The sequence below is a fragment of the Balaenoptera acutorostrata genome, chromosome 3 (assembly GCF_949987535.1).
Source record: "Balaenoptera acutorostrata chromosome 3, mBalAcu1.1, whole genome shotgun sequence".
Classification (NCBI taxonomy): domain Eukaryota; kingdom Metazoa; phylum Chordata; class Mammalia; order Artiodactyla; family Balaenopteridae; genus Balaenoptera; species Balaenoptera acutorostrata.
This window is the reverse complement of record NC_080066.1, coordinates 37557480-37577539: the sequence shown is the minus strand read 5'-3', so window position 1 is coordinate 37577539 and position 20060 is coordinate 37557480. Positions and strand designations below refer to the sequence as shown.

The 20060-nt window shown below is 49.3% G+C and overlaps 2 protein-coding genes across 2 annotated transcripts; both read left to right on the top strand.

Moving 5' to 3' along the window:
* Window positions 1-6072: 6072 nt before the first annotated feature.
* LOC103018377 (putative SCAN domain-containing protein SCAND2P) lies at window positions 6073-7695 on the top strand. The gene is made up of 3 exons (XM_007194300.2): window positions 6073-6563; window positions 7324-7408; window positions 7572-7695. The coding sequence occupies exons 1-3, from the start codon at window positions 6162-6164 to the stop codon at window positions 7613-7615; spliced, it is 531 nt and encodes a 176-aa protein (XP_007194362.1). The 5' UTR covers window positions 6073-6161; the 3' UTR covers window positions 7616-7695.
* Window positions 7696-8982: 1287 nt separating this feature from the next.
* Window positions 8983-14629, top strand: LOC103013797 (zinc finger and SCAN domain-containing protein 20-like; the record flags this gene model as incomplete). Its single annotated transcript, XM_057542666.1, has 2 exons — window positions 8983-9634; window positions 12486-14629. Coding segments are annotated over 2 exons (813 nt in total), but the record flags the coding sequence as incomplete, so codon positions are not given.
* Window positions 14630-20060: the final 5431 nt, after the last annotated feature.

Genomic DNA, 20060 nt, shown 5'->3' with positions numbered 1-20060 from the left:
ATTTAAAAAAAACAAAACAAAAACCAACCCACCAACCAGCATCCTAACGAAAAAGCTTTTATTTTCAAAATGTCACAGATCATCAAAACTCAGTGAAAAACATGCATCCCCTTTCTTATAGCTGAGTCCATAGTACACCATCTATTTCTCTTCTCTCTGGGTAAGCAGTGAAGCTTGGAGACTTTATTCTTACTCTCACCCTTTTAATCCCAGGGTATTCGTATAACTATATCCTGAGACAGTTCTTCTTGTTTTAACTTTTTGTTGAAACATAACACACAGTGACTTCCCTGGCGGTTCAGTGGATAAGACTCCGCGCTTCCAATGCATGGGGTGCGGGTTCAATCCCTGGTCAGGGAACTAAGATCCCACAAGCTGCCCGGCACAGCCAAAAAAAAAAAAAAGGAAATATAACACATAGATAAGTGTACAGCTCATAATTTTTACAAACTGTATACACCTGTGTAACCAGCACCCTGGTCAAGAAGCAACTTAGCAGCACCCCTGTCAGGTCCCCTCTGGGTCAGTAATTTGTCTTCTCCTGACCCTGTTCTGAAGTTTGCAGTGGGGCAGGTGGAGTGTTGGGAGCTGAACCGACCTGGCTCTAGACACACTTGTGCCACTAACCACACACCCTCACTTTTAATAGAGATTTTACATTTTGAGGCAGGTCATCATGAGACTTCCTCTTGTTTTTCATGGAATTTTATTTCCTTTTGGGTTGCATTTCTGGTTTACAATAAGCCATAGTAGCTTAGTGTAACACAATTTATGGAAGGGTTACTCTGCACAGGCACTGTGCTAAGCTCTTTCCACGTGGGTCTCAATCCTGACAACAACCCTATGAGGTAGGTAAGTATCCCTACTTTACAGATGAGGAAGTGGAGACTCAGAGGAGAGGTTCAGTATGTACCTTGCCCAGCACCTGTAGCTTAACCACTCTACTCCTGAAGTCAATTAACCCCGCTGCATTATTAGAGCCACGAGAAACACCTAAGGAACAAATGGAAAGAATAACAAAACATTAAAATAAAAACAGCATATTGGCTACTCCCCTAATATCAAGATGATCCACAACTGTAACCGGTCCTTCCTTGCACGTGACTGGTGGTCGCCCTCCCCAACCCTTTATCCCTGATGGGGAGTCCTGTCTCATAACCAGGGAGCTGTGCAGGGGCCCGGTGTGCTGGGCTTGCCCTTCCCACAGTCTCTCACAGACCTGGAGTTTTTCAAATGCAGGGCCATTTTAACCTCCCTGCTGCCTGGCCCTGTTAAGCTATTTCAAATCTCTGGACAGAATATTAGAGTCTTTCCTTTCTCTCACTCTCTCGACTTGATAAAATAGCCCATGGCCACAGAGGAAGTGAAAGTAGAGTCGCACGGATGATGCTCAGATTTTGAGACAGAAGGTTGCAGAGCCTGGTGGAGAGTAGGGCCTGTGGTTAATTCCCTTCGGCTCTCCACCCAGTCACTGGTGCACCTGAGCTCTTGCCTCTGGCATCAGCAGAGGCTGTGGCTCCTGGGCCTACCTGCCCCTCACTCCCTCTCCCCTGCTCACTCTTCCCAGTGTCCCAACTCTGTGAATTTTCCATGCATTCAAAGGCCCACGGCAGCTGTAGAAGAATGGCTGCTGGGAGGAAGAAGGTCTGGCTCCAAGGAAACACTTTGCCCAGGCCCCTCACAGCTCACAGGCCTTGGTAGGCACAGTGTCTCTGCCGTTTGTTTACACTGTCGGTGTCGGGGCAGGAGGCCTGCCAGGATGCCTTGGGGTGGCACATCTTGGCAGATTTACCACTCACGAGTTCCAGTCCCCAGGTTTCGTGGTGCAGGCACCCAGAGATGACCAGACACTGGGTGGGAGGCTCCTGGTAACTAAAGTTCCAAGAGACCAATACTCCAGAAGCCCAGTTATTATTCATTTACATTGGGGATCTCCAAACCCAAGCCACTTTCAGAGCACCCCTTGTTCCTGGTCTCCAGTGACTGAAAACTGAAATGGTGGCTTTGTGATCAGACGGTGGCTGGTGAGCACGGATTGAAAGAAAGGGGTCATGTGACACACCCCCCTCAGGTGATGAATGCTGCACTTCAAAATCCCCTTCTCTTCCCTGCCCCCCAGCGCTGTCAGCTCCGTGCCCAAGATTGCCTCATTAACTCTTTTTTTTTTTAAATTAATTAATTTATTTATTTTTGGCTGCGTTGGGTCTTTGTTGCTGTGCGCAGGCTTTCTCTAGTTGCGACGAGTGTGGGCTGCTCTTCGTTGCCGTGCGTGGGCTTCTCATTGTGGTGGCGTCTCTTGTTGTGGAGCACGGGCTCTAGGTACGCGGGCTTCAGCAGTTGTGGCACGCGGGCTCACTAATTGTGGCTTGTGGGCTCTAGAGCGCAGGCTCAGTAGTTGTGGCACACCAGCTCAGTTGCTCCGCGGCGTGTGGGATCCTCCCAGACCAGGGCTCGAACCCGTGTCCCCTGCATTGGCAGGCGGATTCTTAACCACTGCGCCACCAGGGAAGCCCTCGTTAACACTTTTTTCCAGGTTTCCCTGATGAACACGCCCCCTTCCACAGATAGGTTAGTGTCACTGGTTAAGTTGGAGTTAAGTGGACAATCCAGTGGGCTTAGGAGACAGTGGTCTCCACTCAGTACATGTGGCTGTAATTAGTTGAATTCTTAGAGGATACGCTTATTTCTTTCATCTCAAAATCCTTGTCTCCTTACACACTGCTTGTAAATCCCTCTGTGCCATGTTTTTCTAAACATATCAATGGTCTAGAAACCACACTCTTGCTGAAGAGTTTCAGCACTATTGTCACCTGCCTCTCTCAGTTGTCCCATGTGATACCGCCTTTCTGAGTCACTAGCTCCTGCTTGTCTCCCTCCTGTTCCTGTCCTGAGATCTGTGGCGCAGCGGATTGGGTATTGGGAGCCAAAGACACCTGACAGGCCTGGTTCTAGACACCCCTGTGCCCCTAACTAGCAGCACGACTAGGGCAAATCACTTCTGGAGATCTCGTTTTTCCTCACCTGCTCAGCTGATGCCCGTGCTTGCCCTTCCCATTCCAGAAGGCTGCTCAAAATCACTCGGTGTGGTGGTGAATGTCGAAATCCTACTGTCTGTGGTAATATTGATCACTCAGATCAAATGGAACCTGCTTTCACCAAAGAACGGAACTTTCTAGGTTTCTGAGACCAACTGTCCTCTGAGGGACCAGAAAGCTTTAGCTGGGAAAACATCTCATCTGTGTAGACTCTTCGGGGGCCTCTAGTCCGAGTTCTTGGGGAGTGTGGCTCGCAGCTCGAGGGCACGTATGCAAGTCTTCTCGTTTGGAGGACTGGATGTGGTGTTGACGGTGAAGGTGATAGGAGCTAGGTTTGGGATGACCCTTTCCAGGTTTGATTTTGCTTCCAGTGAAAGTTCCATTGGCTCAGGAGATCCCTGAGTTAAGGGAATGGCACATGGAATACTTGGATTAGTCATTTTCAGTTTTCTTTCTGTAACAGTGGAACCACTTTTTCAAGTGAAATCTTGCAACAATAGAAAACATGTGAAAGCAGAGATGCTCTGGTGACTGGATGGTGAGAACCCAAAGCGCTCTCCCGGGCTGGGTCTTTGCCCCACCTCACTGGTCCCTGAGGCAGCTCTCTGGAACTTCTGGGCTGGGCTGGTTTGAAAGCTAGCTGTGTGTGCATGCTGAAAGCGCTGGCCTGAGTTTTCCACATTAGCCCTCTTGGAACTAAAATCAAGAGGCTAGAAGGAATCTCCATGGCCCAGACTTGTAACTGGATTTAGGACTCTACGGAGAGCCCCTCTTGTTGTTCTGTCCTTCCCTTGCCCCACCGCAGGCTGTCCCTCCTGGGGAGGATTGTAGCTTCACCCACCTTCTGTTGAGTTTTAGACCTTTTATCGGTTAAATAGGGAGTGAGACCTAACTATGCAAAATTTGTTGTCAGAAGCAAACCAGATAAAATATGCAAAAGTGAATTATAGTTTCCTGCCCCCTTTCCCTGAGGGTACACCTTCTTTCCCCTTGGGCTCTCCCAGCTGCTCTCCAGTATTTCCTTCCAGTCATTTACTTTGAAAGCACCTCCATTTAGCACTTATCACACTGCATTGGAGTTGTTCACCATTTCATTTTAGAAAATGCATTCTCTGCCAGACTGCACTCCTTAAGAGGAGGAAGTGTTTCGCTTGTCCCAAAGTATATGCTCTACAATTGATTGTTAAATGAATAAGCGTCAATGATATTCATCTTGAATCACCCAGGACCTTGCACGCAGGAAATGAGGAAGTGTGTGTGTGTGTGTGTGTGTGTGTGTGTGTGTGCGCGTGTGTTAGGCAAGGGGGAGGATAGTGGTGAAGCATTACCACAGTGGGCAACTATGCCAGAAAAGTCCTTTAAGAGGCAAAACATCTGAATTGGAGTCTCAACGCCACTCTAAGAGAGACCTGGGGTCCAAGCTGCCTGGGTTTATTCACCTGTATAATAGGATTAAATATGGATTAACAGGGATAAACACCCGCTTTCAGCTGTAAGGGAAAACGCTTTGGAAAGGGTCTCTCTTTCAGTGGTCCCCGGGCGGAGTAAGGCGAGAAGCCGCCACCTCCCCAGATTCTCACGGAGGTAGGAGAAGCAAGGCAGGACTACACCCGCTCCACGTGCGACGATTATAGTTGCGGCTCCGCACCCCCAAATCCGGCGTGTAGGAAAGTCCCACCCATCGTCAATGATTCGTCTGAAACAAATGGGCACCCTAGCCATCCGCATAGATTACTGGTTAATCCTGCTGTCAGTCTGCAGGCCCTGGTGGAGGTCTATGGGAAATGTAGTCCTGCCAAGCCCCAGTCTTTCTGGGGCTCGCATTTCCGCTCCCGGTATTTATGGCTGTCCGAAGCTCCGGACTTGGGGTCTGGGCTCGGGGTGGGAGTGTCGTGTGGGGACTTTGCGTGCCCACAGAGAAGGTACCGCGGAGTCGGGGCCCTCCAGTGGTCGCAGGGCCTCGGCGGACGGGAGCGGCTCTCACCTCGGGCCTGGGCCCGCGCAGGCTGGGCGTGACCGGGCGGAGACCCCGGGTCCCCCGTCCCCGCGAGCAGACCCCGGGGCAGGATGCGCACCTCATGCTGGCGGCGTCCTCCTTCTCCCTGCCCACCTGGCCCGGCGGGGATGACCCTGGCCCCGTAGCCAACGAGGCGACCCTGTCCCCAGGGCCCGCGCGTTTACCCCATAAAGCTTCCAGAGAAGGTCGCCCGCGGAGCAGAGTAGCCTTCCAGTGTAAGTCACGCTCTGCGGGCCAGTCACCCGGTCCACCGTCACCGGGCTGAGCCACTGCCCATTTCCTGCCAGCTTTGTGACCTTGGTTAAGGTCCTGGGGGTCTCTGAGCCGTGACTACCTCAGCTTTGAGGGAGTTGAAGCCTGAATATCTCTTAACTTCCGTTCCAACTGTAACATCCTGTGAGTCTGTGATCTTATTATCCTTGCTGTTATATCTTGTAACCTTAACCAGGGTAAATCTCCCTGTTTGGGAGAGAGTTATGATGCCAAGACTGAGGAATCCAGAGAAACAAATCTGAGAACCCACCCAGAGGCGAGGACAGTTGAGGTTGGAGCCGATGAATCTCCGAAGCTTAGAGCGGGCTCCACTCAGGCTCTGCTCTCCAAGATGCTGCTACCTTGTGTGCCGTCTGGCTCTTGTACTGCGTGTACTTGGCAACACTCTGAACACCAGTGGCTTGGGAGAATGGGCAGTTTATTGTCCCCATTATCTCCATCAGCTCATCCTCATTCTTCAGTATGGGTCATTGGCATTTTCTTGGCGTTAAGTAAATCGCTATGCAAACACAGCTTCACGCTCCTCTGCTTTCCAACCAGACCACCAGCCCTTGACCCCTACTGTCAGACTTCTGGAGCTGCCTCCCCAGTGACAGAGGGCCAGACTCCATGGGCATCAGGACATGGGGAGGGAGGAACAGGAAGATTTTTCTTCACCTCAATCCCACTGGGCTAACCCTTGTGATTTTCACTAGAATTCACTCTGTAATGTATGTCTCTGGCTCTAGAATTTCAAGTTCTACTTAGACTCCTATCTAAAGGTGGCTTCCCAGTGAAGTAAAGGAAGAGGTTTGAACTTCAGAGCACAGCTGCAGGGTTCTTCTCTGATCTGAACAATGGCTGTAGCTGTGGATGAACAAATCCAGACTCCTCAAGTACAAGAAGAGCTCCAAATAGTGAAGCTGGAAGAAGATTCCCACTGGGAGCCGGAAATTTTCTTTCAAGGGAGTATCCCTGGACCAGAGACCTCCTGCCAGCACTTTTGGTATTTCCACTATCAAGAAGCATCAGGACCCTGGGAGGCACTCATCCAACTCCAGAAGCTCTGTCATCAGTGGCTGAGACCGGAGAAGTGTACGAAAGAGCAGATCCTGGAGTTGCTAGTCCTGGAACAGTTCCTGGCTGTCCTTCCCCAGGAGATCCAGATCTGGGTTAGACAAAAACATCCAGAGAGTGGAGAGGAGGCAGTGGCTCTGGTGGAGGACTTGCAAAAAGAACCTGGAAGACTGGGGCTGCAGGTGAGATATGGAAACTTATTTCTGAGTAGTTAAAATAGAGGAATGTGAGAGACAGAGCCACCTTGGGTTGCCAGCAGTATGGGTGATGTGTACACTTTGCTGTTGGTGTCAGCATGGAATTTGCTTATTCCCTGGGCCTGGTAGCTGCAGCTTTCCTTCCATTTTCAGACTGACTTTTCAGAGGACGCACAACATTGGTTGCTCTGAGTGTCGGTCCACACCAGTAAATAAGAGAATTGTTTAAAATAGTTTGAGCACCACTCTGATCCAGAAGGAGCAGATACAACCTATGTTCTCTTTGGAGAACAGCTCTCATTCAGCAGCAGCCACCCTGAAGCAAGGGGTTTCACTGGTCTTTATTGACATTATTGAACCTTTAGGTCCTGTTGCAAAATAGCTGCCTTGTTGCTTGCTCTCTCTGTATTGTTAGTTTTGCCTAGAGGTTGACAGGAGCAGCCCTGGGAGAGCTGAGTGGGCAGATTGCAGTGGGCCTGGGTTCCAGATCTTACCTCCATGGCATCTCCCACACATCCACACTCCTTACTGCCCCTGCAGTGATTTGCATAAGACTGAGTTCCCCCTTTGCTTCTTTATGTCTGGGGATGATTACGTTTTAGTGCCTACAGAATTCTGACCATTTCCAGTCCTTGAACAGGGACAGGAGGTGCTGTCAGAGGAGAAGGAACCCTCAGGATCTGTACTAGGTCCCCTAAACATCCATCTAAAGCAAGCACAGACAGAATCCATGTATCTGTTCCAGGCAGTGGTGAAGAACTCACAGCCAGAACCAGAAGACCAAATGAACCACAGCCCCAAAGTAAAACTTGGATCCTTCCGCGAGAGCGGTAAGCAGCAGCAGTGTAGGGAGGGAGAAGGGACCCTTCTGTGGGGAGGGCGTGAAACCCGCTCTGAGTGCAGGAAGTGGGGTAGCGGGTACAGCTCCTTTCCCTGGGAGGGTGTGGCATATAAACTGAGGCTGACCACATGAATCTATGGGATCCTCAACAGGCACCTCCAAAGGGAAGAAGAACCTTGGTCGGCATGTTTTGTAAAACTACACAGCAGAGCTGGTGGCACCTCTCCTTATGTGAGTGAGACCTTACTGGTCCCAGTAGGTAAGGCGTGGGTACCAATTTTAGGCCTGGGTGGTAGGAAAGGCACAAGGTAGGGCTAAACTAGAGTGCAGTAATTCTCAAAACAGGTACGTGTCCCCAGACCAATTCAGATGATTCACATGTGTTATCAAAACTGAAGAATAAAAGCATAAAACGCTGACAGTCAATAACGTGGATGGATATGGAAGGGAAATCTGGAACTCTCCTTTGAGAAATGTGTTGTTTTGCTTTTTCACCAGTCCTTCTTTGATGGGACAAAGCAGACACTGAGAGAAGGAGGAAGACTCTTCTGTTTCCAAACCAGTTGGGCTGGTCCCTGGGAGGAGCCAAGAAGCATTCCCTCTAATGGCTCCTTTCTCTTGCCCCAGGCCTGCCTGATCCTCAGGCTCTGGGTCTTTCTATGGAGAACAGCTGTGACCAGGGGACCATGAGCAGCTCCCAGGTGGGCCAGACATTTCTCTTATCAGGTCACCTTCTGCTACTGAGTGGGGCCCTTTGCACCAATTCTCTTGCCTATCGGAAATTCCAAAGGAATTTTACCCAGCGGGCAGGCCCAGTAACTTTATAGATTAGGCTCCAAAATTTCATCAGCTTGCAAAATGTTGCCCAAATCTCCTTCCTTGTGTAAGGCAGTGCCACAGCTGAGGTAGTGAGGGGTTGTATTAAGTCATTCTTTTCCTTGACTCTAAGATTGCTTGTTTGTCTTAAAAGTAATGGTTACTTCCTTCTTTCGGTATCTGGATCTTTCCCTCATGGTATGCAGGATTGTGTAGTGGGAGAAAAACAAAAGCTTCAGATTCAGACAGTCCTGAGTTCAAATCCCAGCTCTGCCGCATACTAACGGGAATTTTGAGCAAATGTGAAGTTTCCAGTGCAGTGCCTGGTGTTCAGTAAATGGTAGCTTAGTTCTTCCTTTGCTTTCTCTCCTCCCTGTCTCACTCATTGAATTTATTTATTTATTTTAATTAATTTATTTATTGATTTTTGGCATGTGGGATCTTCCCGGACCAGGGCTTGAACCCGTGTCCCCTGCATTGGTAGGTGGATTCTTAACCACTGCGCCACAGGGAAGCCCTCCCTTGGACTTCTTTAAAAAAATTAATATCTCCCCTCCCTGGCATATAAAGTGCTTGGGATTATTAGATTCACCCAACCATTATGTCTTCTTCTTGTCTCCCTGCAAACAGCCTTTCCAACCCACAGACCCTGTGTGAGCTCCCACGTGGAGCAGGAGGAAAACCCACAGAGCCCAGATCTTCAGTGCTCCAGAGAGAAGGAGAGTGTGAGACTCCCTGGTGGGTTGGGGAAGAGTCAGGCCTGGCCAGGTGCCCATCTTGAGAAAAGACAAGACAGGGGATGAGCTGGAGTGGCAGGGCCTGAAGGATGAGAAGGTGGCAGGGATGCACTGGGGCTACGAGGAAACCAACATTTTCCTGGGAATTCTCAGTGAGTCCTGGATTCATGAGAAGCTCTGTACGTGCCATCGGAACCGCCAGGTGTACCGGATTGTGGCTGAGCGGCTGCGAGAGCGGGGCTTCCTGCGGACCCTGGAGCAGTGTCGTTACCGGTTCAAAAACCTCCAGACTAACTACCGCAAAGCTAGGAGCACCCACGTGCTAGGAACCTGCCCCTTCTACAACAAGATGGATGCCCTGATGTGTCCACAGGCCGCCACCCCCATTCCAGGGGTGGCCGGGGGTCTGCTTGGGCAGAGGTACCGTGATGTGGAGCAGGAAGAACTGCAGAGGGCTTACTGGGAGCAGGAGGAGGCGATGCTGGCCAAGGCCGTGTTAGAAGGTGGGTCAGAGAAGCAGGGGTGGAACCAAGGCCATCCAGCAGCATCTTTAGAAGAAGGGCATTCAGGAGCCATAATGGAGGATTCTGAGGGGGGAGAACTGGGCACTGAAGAAGCGTCTGGAAGCCCTGGTATCCCAGCCCTGTTTTGGAGTCCTACTGGTAAGCCCCTATCACCAGCAAGACGGGAGGGCTCTGGTTGTTAGCAGGGTTTGGGGAGGGCCTCATCGCAACCAGCTATTTCAGAGGTGCTATGTGGATTGAAGGCATATTATAATAGTTTGGAAAGGGCAAGGAAAGACTATTTTTACATACAAAAGGTGGAGCGCTTTGTTCATGTGTGTAACTGAGCAAAAGGAAGAACCACAATATAAGTATGATGATCATCAGCATAAAAATAAATATGCGTGTGCATATTGTTGGATCCAGTCCTGTCACAGAGGGAAAAACCTACTTGATTACTTCTCGGGAAATCACTAAAATGCTGTTGTAGGAAGTGGGGGGATCTTCTGCTATATTCATTACAAAACCAGCAGCATTAGCTTAGCTTAGCTCTGTCCCTTTCCCCAGGTGTGCACTGGGGGTATGAGGAGACTAAAATTTTCCTGGGAATTCTTAGTGAGCCCCACATTCATGAGAAGCTCCGCACCTGCCATTGGACCCGCCAGGTGTACTGGATTGTGGCTGAGCGGCTGCGAGAGCGGGGCTTCCTGCGGACCCTGGAGCAGTGTCGCTACCGGTTCAAAAACCTCCAGGCTAACTACTGCAAAGCCAGGAGCACCCACACTCCAGGCACCGGCCCCTTCTACGATAAGATGGATGCCCTGATGAGTCCCTGGACCCTGGCCAACACCTTTGATGCCTTTGAGGTGGCAGGAGGCGTTCTGCGGACTAGAGGGGACTCCAAAGAGAACCAGAAGGCAGTGACAGGGGATGGTAATGAGATGACAGAGGAGCCCAGGAGCCTCGGCCCCCGGGCTTTGAGGGGGTACCCCAATGGTAAGCTCTCTTCCCCGAAGTGCACTTCAGAACAGTGGGAGAGAGGAAGCCCCGCGGGAAGATTAGGGACCGTGAAACAGGAGACATGCTTATCGTCTGTCACTCTGCTATCACTAGTCTGTATCGGAATGGCCTTGTCAGGAGGAAAATTGTTGATTTCTATAGAGGGACACTATTTACAACCTATCTTTAAATACTGATAGAAACCAATAGACTAAGGAAGATGATTTTGAGGGTTTTGCTCTGCTCGACAGCAAAGGGATCTCCCTGCCTGCTTTTAGTAACAATATTAGAGAAACAGGAGAGTTACTTAAAGTTTCAGTTGTTTGTTTCCACCTAAAGTGCCCCATAGATGTGAACTCTGCATATATTATATACAACAGTCTGCCACTTTAGACTTGTCTGTTCCCGGGTACATAGGTTAAACACCCTGAGCCCCCATTTTCTTATCTGCAAAATGGACACAGTGATGGTATCTACCTCCCTGGGTTGTTACATTGTTTGCATTCAGCAAATGTTAGTTCTCATTGTCATCATTGCTATAATTATTGTTAAAATACATAAGCACATTGCCCTGTATGCTGAACTTAAGGGGGAAAATTTCCTAAGTCATTAACTTTTTCTTTTGAAAACTAGACCTTTCTGAGACGTGCTTCCATTCTCATCCCACCTACCACTTCCAGATATGAGAACAGAAGGCAAATTACATAAGAACCCCATGTCCCTTCTTGCTTTTTCTTGGGCGGGACCTCCAGTTCCCCCGTCAGATGGGGTCTCAAGTCTGGAGGGAAGTGAAGAACTTTGGAAGGACAGTCTCCAGGATTTCAAGGAAATTCGGAAAACTTCCTGTGCAGGTGGGAAATGAGTGAAAGCTAGTATCTCACCAACAAAGAAGTCAGACCTGGAATTCTGAACATGGACAAGCCAGCACTGGGCAAGGGCGGGAGAGGAACCCAGGCACTTGATCTTCCCGGGTTATTGTTCTGTGGTGCTGAAACCACAGGAGTTGTGAGAAGAACAGAAAAGAAAGCCTGGTCTCTTTAGTTACCTTGGAATGTGTAGCTATAAACAAAGTATTAGTGTTTATGATTTCTCTCTTAAATTTCTATCTGAATTATAATTTTAATTAACTATCACTTAACCAGGTTAGTAGAAAAAGGGAACATGGATGACCCCAAATTAAAACTACAGTCAACCTTAGATTATTGGAGGGGTGAATTTCTCATGATTAAGATGAGCTCCCTTCCGTGGTGGGGCTCCGTCATTTTGTTGGAATTTCAGGCGATCTGATAAATAGAACTGTTCTCCTGCTCAGGTTCTAGACTGACTGAAAGAGACATGAGTAAGACATTGAGATCAAAATGGAAGCTTTCTAAATGGTGGAGCTCTTGAGGGTGTGGCTTAGCTGTGGGGTCGCACAGAGCCCCAGAACTGAGCTGCAGGCAGCACTGGACAACCACCGCCTCGCCCTGCAGGGATAGAGCCTTCACTGCTGATCTTCTGAGCCACGTGCACCAACTGTTTGTTAACCAAGGAAGTCATTCCTCCCACCTGTAAGGAAGGGGATGGAGAATGGCCAGGAGAAGTATTCTAAGGCACGTCCCTCTACCCAGAAGGCAGTATCAGGAAGAGAAAGGTGGCTTTTTAGTACCGATTGCCAGTTCGTAGGTGATGGGAGGAGAGGGGGAGCTGAGCTTGGGGACAGAGCCTCTGAGGAGGGGGGAGCCGCTCTGACTGAAGAGGAAGAAGTGCACCTGGACCTGCCTCCAGCCTTTCTCCACGTGACCTTCCTGCTTAGAAGCTGGGGGAGTGAGTGAGGCCTGGATGTCTGCTGGTCTTGACAATGGTTCAGCCATATTCTAGCTTATTTGTTCCTGGTTAATGGAAAATTGATTAAGGTCTGTCACCACCAATAACTTGTTTTTAAGTGACCAGTAAGGACCTCTTTCACATTGTTTCTATTCTTCTGAATCAGAAAATAGGTAACCTTTGCAGTTTCATTTCATTCTTTCAGATCTTGAAACAAGGACAGAGAATGAGGAGGATTCAAGCCAGGACATTTCAGAGGCAGTAAAACTACCTGGGGTGTTATTAGGAAGATCCAACATGGATGTTTCCCAATACCTCAACTGGAGGAAAGACTGGGAAAGTGAATATGGGGCAGAGAAGCAGTGAGAAATATCCTTAGAAGATGGACAAGAGTGGCTCTCTCCTCCAGAAAGAGACTTAGGTAAATTCATAGGTCCTCAGGGAACCTATGTTGGAGGAAAACCCAATATATGCTGTGAATGTGGAAAATATTTCGGCCTGAGCTCACACTTAGCTATCCACGGATTAGCCCACATTGGAGAAAAGAAACCCATAAATGTGGCCAATGTGGGAAAAGCTTTGGCCAAAGCTCATATCTGGTTTGCCACCAGAGAATTCACACGGTGGGGAAGCCCTACAAATGCCCCAAATGTGGGAGAGGCTTCAGTGATCATTCTGACCTCATCACACACCAGAGAATCCACACAGGAGAAAAGCCCTATAAACGTGGGGAGTGCTGCACAGGCTTCACGCAGAGCGCAGGCCTTATTACGCACCAGAGGATCCACACAGGAGAGAAACCCCGTAAGTGTAGTGAGTGTGGAAAGAGTTTCGCCAACGGCTCGCACTTTGGGACACACTGGTGAATGCACACTGGCGAAAAACCCTACCGGTGCCCCGAGCGTGGGAAAAAGTTCAGTAAGAGTTCCGCTCTCACCAGCCATCAGAGGAGAGAAACCCTATGAATGTCTGGAATGTGGGAAACGTTTCAGTGACCGCTCAAACGTCATTACCCACCGGCGAATCCACACTGGAGAGAGACCCTATAAATGCGGGGAATGTGGGGAGAGCTTCAGTCAGAGCTCAAGTCTTATTATTCACCAGAGAATGCACACGCGAGAAAAACCCTATGGATGTGCTGAGTGTGGGAGCCGATTCAACAATAGCTCACGTATTAGTGCACGTCGGAGAGCCCATGCCGGGGAGAGACTCTAGGTGTAGGGGACCTATCTTGAAAACACTGCAGAATCTACCCCAAAAAAGGGTTTGTATGGCCCTGGATTCTATACCACGACACCCACAGGAGAAGGAGAGAGAGCTCAAATCCCAGTCCAACAGGCTGTACTTTGTTTCTCTCACTCAGTACCCACTGGGCTTATGGAATACCACTCAAGCCCTTCCTGTCCATGCTGTTAAAATGGAAGCTGATTTCCAGAGGATTCAGAGACTAGTTCTGAATCTGACTGTATCACCATCTCAATGAGTCTTCACTGTGATTCTGTGCCTTAATTTTCACAGCATGGTAATGTGAGGGTGAGATGCTTATCCTCCTTCCAGGACGGAGGCGGCTCTGCCCTCCTGTGGTGATGGCATTAATAACGTAGAACCAGCAGTGGCTGAGGAGTTTCCTCCCAGCACTGGGCAGGTAGACAAGGATTTATTTATGAACTAAATACATTTCTAAAGGTCTTCCCCTGTTCTCCCTCGGGGAGGACTGGAGCCCAGGAACTGTCTGTGTGTCCCTACATCCCCTGTCTTAGATTTACATGGAGTTACTTGAGAGGAAAGCATTCTATTGGGTTATTTGGAGGAGGGAAAAGGAGGAAAGATCAATGCTAAAGGCTGACTTTCTAAACCATACCCTACTCTTCCTCCAACATATTAGGTTGAACCATGGGAGATTGCCATTTTTGGTCTATAAAACTAGTGATTTCATGATTCACCCGAAGTCGAATTTTTGCATGGTTGAATTACTCCAAACTGCCAGCAGGGCTGCTGCAGAGCTTTAAAGCTCATACCGTATCCTAAAAATGTGAGACCGGGTCTAGAGGATCGTGAACCAGGGTAATAAAGTGGGTAAGGTCTTTTCTGTTTGTCAATATGTCCAGAGCAATAACTAGGAACCATGGCATTGATTAGGAAGACTCCTGGTTGGAGGATTTACCGCTATATCACCTGCCTCTGACAAGCTCACTAGTTCCCGTCTGTGCTCAGGTGTCCAGGTCCTACAGGGGAGGCCGAGAGCAGGTCAACAGGTTCTGGAGATTTGGGCATCTCTGTGGGAGCAGAGTCCCTGGAGGGCCTCTGACATACAGAGCAAATGGTGCTTGGAAATAAATGGAACACAGTTTTTCCCTCTTAAAATAATTTCCTTGTGTGTTTGATTTTAAAGTATTTTCCCACAACTTTCCAGAAACCCGTCAATTATAAAACAAAGCACAATCTACACATAGTACAATTTTATCTAAGTAGATTTATAAAGTATGATTATGAAGTAATTAGTCTTTCTTTAAAAAAAAACATAAAAGAACTTATCTAAATAAGTATCTGTCAAAAGTAGTCATTTTGATGCACTGTGGACTTTATATGTTGTTGCATTGTCGAAGACATCCTTTGGGTTTTCCTTTAAGAACTGTCTTCAAGCCGCCTTAGAAAGCCTCGTGTCCGTGTATCTCTAGCACATAGAGATACACGTGAGGAAGGCTTGATAAACACCGACAGAAAAGACAGCTTGCTTATTGTCTAGCCTGATCACCTCCCTTATCCACGGGAGGTGACTCTGCCCAGTATCTCCTTTCCAAAAAGGGATTGACATCCCTTCAAAGGATGTCAATCTGCTGCCATCGAGGAGACTTTTCAAAAAGCCTATTTTGGGAGATGGTTTTTCCAGGTAGCCCTGGGAGTTCCCTGGTGGTCCAGTGGTTAGGACTCCACGCTTCCACTGCAGGGGGCACGGGTTCAATTCCTGGTCGGGGAACTAAGATCCTGCAAGCTGTGCAGCATGGCCAAACAAACAACAGCAACAAAGGTATCCCAGAAATCTGAGCTTAGAGTTTTTTGTGTAGCCAGGAAATAAATCTGATACGGAATATTTTCAATAATTTCACCCTTTTCAATGAGAAAGTCTTCACTTAGGTGGAAATTCATCATACTAAAACCTAGTGTAGCTCTGCATTATAAAAATACTTTGGAAATAACCAGATTTCCTTTTAGAAAACTTGCCATCATACTTTGGAATGATCCAGAAGATTCAAATATAATATCCATACAATTTCATCTCACATGTGTTTTTCCCCTTAGCAAAATAAGGGAAAGTTGAGCTGGAGATTGTAGATATTTCATATGTATTTTACCGTCCTTAGAGCAATGTGACATGTTAGTTGCTTTAAGTAACGTTTGCTGTTAGTACTCCTACGTGGAGTACTTAACAACAGTGAGTTAAGTGTGGGTTAGTAGTCGCATGGAGATGTTTCCCAGTGAACCAAATGTAATGTGATTTTTACAGTGTCCTAATTTTTAATTTGAAACTGTAGCCATCCATTATCTTGCTCAAAAGTGTTTTGATTTACCTTTTTGCCTACCACTGTGCTCGGCATGAGCTAAGCTTTAGAGGCTCTAAATTTTAACTCAATTCAAACTCATAATTATGGCTTTAAAGTATCCGAACCAGACAAGCAGGGTGGCTTTTGGAAGCTATTTACTTGAAAATCCCTCAAGAAAAAAACAATAAAAGTTGTAACTGGGGATGCATAAAATTCACTTATTATAAAAGTTGCAATAGGTGACACAAATTATGCATTGCCAAATTTTTACCGAAGAAACTCATAGCAAAAATACCTGTCCTTATTCTCATTTACAGATAGCAAGAAACACTGGAGTTGGGTCTCAGGGCACTGATCCTGCTTAGCCAAAGCTGATGCAAAATATTAACCCATTAAATAAATGAATTCTAAGTGAATCCTGTAAGTGGAATGGTCAAAGGGAGAGACATTTTAATCAAATTTATCATGAGACTCTACGCCCCAGGGCGGAGACCTGTGTGAGACTGATGTCTCCAAAGAGTATAATAAGCCACATGGGACTTGCAGACACCACTGTCTGGTGAGCGTGACCCAGGCCTCCCAGCTGACTCAGCCCAGGGCAGGGGGCTCCCACTCGCCTGCTTGGATAACTTTGCACCACCCTCAGACAACATGACCTTCTCCCTTCACTTCTCAACACAGCTATAAGCAGTCCTCCAGTCAAGAACGCAGAGTGAATATTCTAGTAAGAGCCAAGTTTCCTGACATTTCTTGTGTGTCAGGCCCCTAACCACGTTATTGCAGGGGCTCATTTACCCATTTCAGCCACTTCATGAGGTGCTACTATAATTAGGCCCATTTTACAGAGGGGGAAACTGAACACAGAGCTGGGACTTGGGCCCTGATCTGTCTGACTCCCAACCGTGCAAACTGTTGGTAGCTACAGCATATGTGGGGTCGGGCTGTGAAGTCAGTACATAAGGGAATGACTGTGTATGGTCAAAGTTAGTCTGTGCACTCCCTTCCATAGCCCATTAGGGAAGGGCAGCCTCTCTCAGGCCTGTGAGGTGCTTGAATGCTGAAAGCCCATAGGACAAGGGCGCAGCCAGAGGAGGGTTGGAGGGGGGCCGGGCCTTCTAAAGCACGGAGCCCTGGCATCCACTTTTTAAAAATTGTGGTAAAATAAACATAACGTAAAATTTACTCTTTTAACCATTTTTAAGTGTGCAATTCAGGGGCATTAAGTACATTTGCACTTTTGTGCAATTATCACCATTATCCAACTCCAGAACTTTTTTTTTTTTTTTATTCAAGACCCATTTATTCTCTAGTTCTGCCCACATGGAGCCACCCTCCTTGAAAAGGGGTTGAATCCTTCCGTTCACTTTAACACCCTGTGCTGAAAACATGTCTTCCGAGGTTTCAACCCCGAGATCCACAGTCTTAAAGCACTGATTCTTAAACCTCATCTAGATTTCTCCCCTTGGATGGGGGGAGATGACCCAAACACAGAGAAGAACAGCTCAGGACTGTGAGCTCTGCTCGCCCAGAAGACCTTGCAGCTCCCCTGACCAGCCGGCTGGAGCCAGGATTAGGGCCCTGAGACGAGGGGCGCCTGCTGGGCTGCTGCCACCGCAAATGGGCCACGCTGCCGTTGGGTGCCTTCCTGCCCCACCGCCACCGGCCCCCAACTCCTGTCCTCTTCATTAGGCTGGCTGTCACCTTCAGTTTCCCTGGAGTCTGGGGATTCCAGACGGTCTCTGCTCACACTTCTGGATCACGCCTGCTGCCTCAGAACTGCTGATTCACACTGTCCTGAAGCCAGTCCTAGGGTGACAAGAGCCACACCTGCAGGTCTATTCCACTGACCAGACGCACAGGACCGAGCTAGGCTCAAGGGCCTTGGTCTGGACTGTGTCGGCTGGTCATTCTTGCCTAGCTTCACAGGCCAACAGCCGCTGTCCTTCCTGTACTTTCTTGCTCATCACTGCACCAGCGGGTCACTCCTACCTGCTGCCGTCACACACCTGGCAACCTCGTTCCGGGGCCAGCCAAGAACTGAGACCCCAGCAGGCCCCTAGTTCCCAGCAGGCAAACGCCCCATTAAACTACTGCTGCCTAGCCGTGTTCTCGAGGTTTCAGAGCCGGGAAAGTGCGGAGAGGATAGCAATCCGCGGCGCCCCCAGCCCCAGACCCACGATGCTCCGCGGAGGCGCCGGAACCTCGCCGCACCCACCCGCGCCAATACAAAGGAGCTCTGCGCCCGCCTGTCCCGCGGACCCGAGCGCACATCCGACCACCGCGACCCACGATGGAGACGCGGAGGGCGGGGCTCGGCCGGCGGCGGGCGCCGGGGCGGGCGGGGACCCGGGCTCTGGCCCCGAGGCCGCGCGGACCCTGTACGCCGCCCGCCCTCCCGGAAAGCCAGAACTTTTTTATCATCCCAAACTGAAACTCTGTACCCATTAAAAAGGAACTCCCCATGCCCGCCTCCCCCAGCCCCTGGCAACCACCATTCTGTTTTCTGTCTCTATGAACTGGCCTATTTTAGGTTCCCCATGTAAGTGGAATCATATATTTGTCCTTTTGGGTCTGGCTTAGTTCATGGCATCCATTTTGCCCAAGTCTAAGGGTGGCACTGGGCAGAGAAGATCTAAACCACTCATTGGCTGGTTACACTGAAATGAATCCAGAACAGCAGATGAGCTATAAAGGCAGGCTGCCGCAGGTGTGAGCGCTGTATCACAGGCCCTCACTCTTCCTGCCTGGAGGAGGCCTACAACCCCTCATCCAGACCATGGCCACGGCTACCCGCCCTCTCACTCCGAATCCTTGAGGGACTCCCAGCTCAGCGCCTGGGCACAGCACGCAGGACCAATGCTGACCGGCTACGGCCCATTTTCTCAGCTGCAGTTCCAACTTCCTTTGCTCCTCAGCCTGGGGCTCTGCCTTTTCCCACTTCTGTCCTTTCCTTTGCTGTTTCCTCTGCCTGGAACACTCTACCCTCTCCTTGGCCTGAAGAAAAGATACAACCCAAATATCACCTTCCCTGATCACACCTGGTCTCTAGCCAAGTGGAGGCGGATACTCAGCCCTCTGTGCTCCTAGAACACACGACCCCTTCCCTCTATGGGTGTTCCCCCCAAATCCCCCACGAGTGGGGCTATATTTCTCTATCTCTGTATCTCCTATCCCCGCATCCAGCATCCAGCATGGTGCTCGGCGCACAGCAATGCTCAGTAAGTGCTAGTTGAGAGAATCAGAACCTATAGCGTCACCTCCTTCTCCCACGGCTGTGGGAACACCTGCTTCCCTCCCTAACCTCCAGTGACTCGACTCGTTCACAATAACCAGTCACAGAGATCACGTGTGGGAGGGGCGATTCATGTTTCCTTCATTCATTCAACCTGTGCTGTGCTCCTGTCTCCCTGTCTCAGCCGGCCAGTTTCTTTCTCACCTCTGCTTTTCTCCACAGGTGTCCCAGTCTCCGAGGCGTGGCCTCTTCCACAGACCCTTGTTCCTGCACCCCAGAAACCCAGCCCCGCCCACGCGGAGCCGACCTTGGCCCTGACTCCACTCTCCCTGGTGGACTGGAGTTCTGTGTTATGTAGTTCAAATTCTCTGAGAGAAGTTCAGATTGGCTCATCCTAGTGAAAGGATTTGGGTCCCTGAGTCACACATCCCTCCCTGGGCCAAGCCGCTGTGGCCGGGCGGGGGTGGCTGACTCACACTTTCAGACGACCTGGAAGAGTGGGAGGCAGTTCCAGAGAAGGGCCTGGGCTGAGGCCCTAAAGACACAGCCTTTAAAAGTATCCCTTGCTCCCCTGGACACGCCTCAACATGCCTCCTCCTCTGGCCTGGTGACACCCTTCTCACCTTGACACGTTCTGTTCTGGAACACATCCTTCTGAGCACACATATGCAAGAGCTGCTCCAAATCGAATTACTCACCTTCTCTACGTTGCTATTTGCAGGGTTTCTTGCTCGCTCCTCTTTCATCCTCTCTAAATAGCTGCTTGGTCTTTCTTGTATCCTTGAGCTTTTGTGAGGCCAAAACAGTTCCTGAACTTTCTCTGCTGTCCATGCTGCTGAGTGTTCTGTCCCGCTGCCAGAGTGGATCCTGTGCTGATGTCAACGTGAATCGCTGATTTTCTTTCGGTCCCTTAGGGGTTCTCTGGGGCATTTTCCTAGAATTGCTGAGAGAACCCCAGGAGTTCCTGCCTGTAGAATATGTCCGTTCTCAAAGAAGCATTTTGGCA

What these genes read in the sequence shown, in the direction of transcription:
- LOC103018377 (XM_007194300.2), top strand. Translation starts at nt 6,162, where the DNA reads ATGGCTGTAGCTGTGGATGAACAAATCCAGACTCCTCAAGTACAAGAA. An exon ending in CTGGAAGACTGGGGCTGCAG is followed by an intron (nt 6,564 to 7,323) that starts GTGAGATATGGA and finishes TATCTGTTCCAG; the next exon opens with GCAGTGGTGAAGAACTCACA. An exon ending in TGGATCCTTCCGCGAGAGCG is followed by an intron (nt 7,409 to 7,571) that starts GTAAGCAGCAGC and finishes GATCCTCAACAG; the next exon opens with GCACCTCCAAAGGGAAGAAG.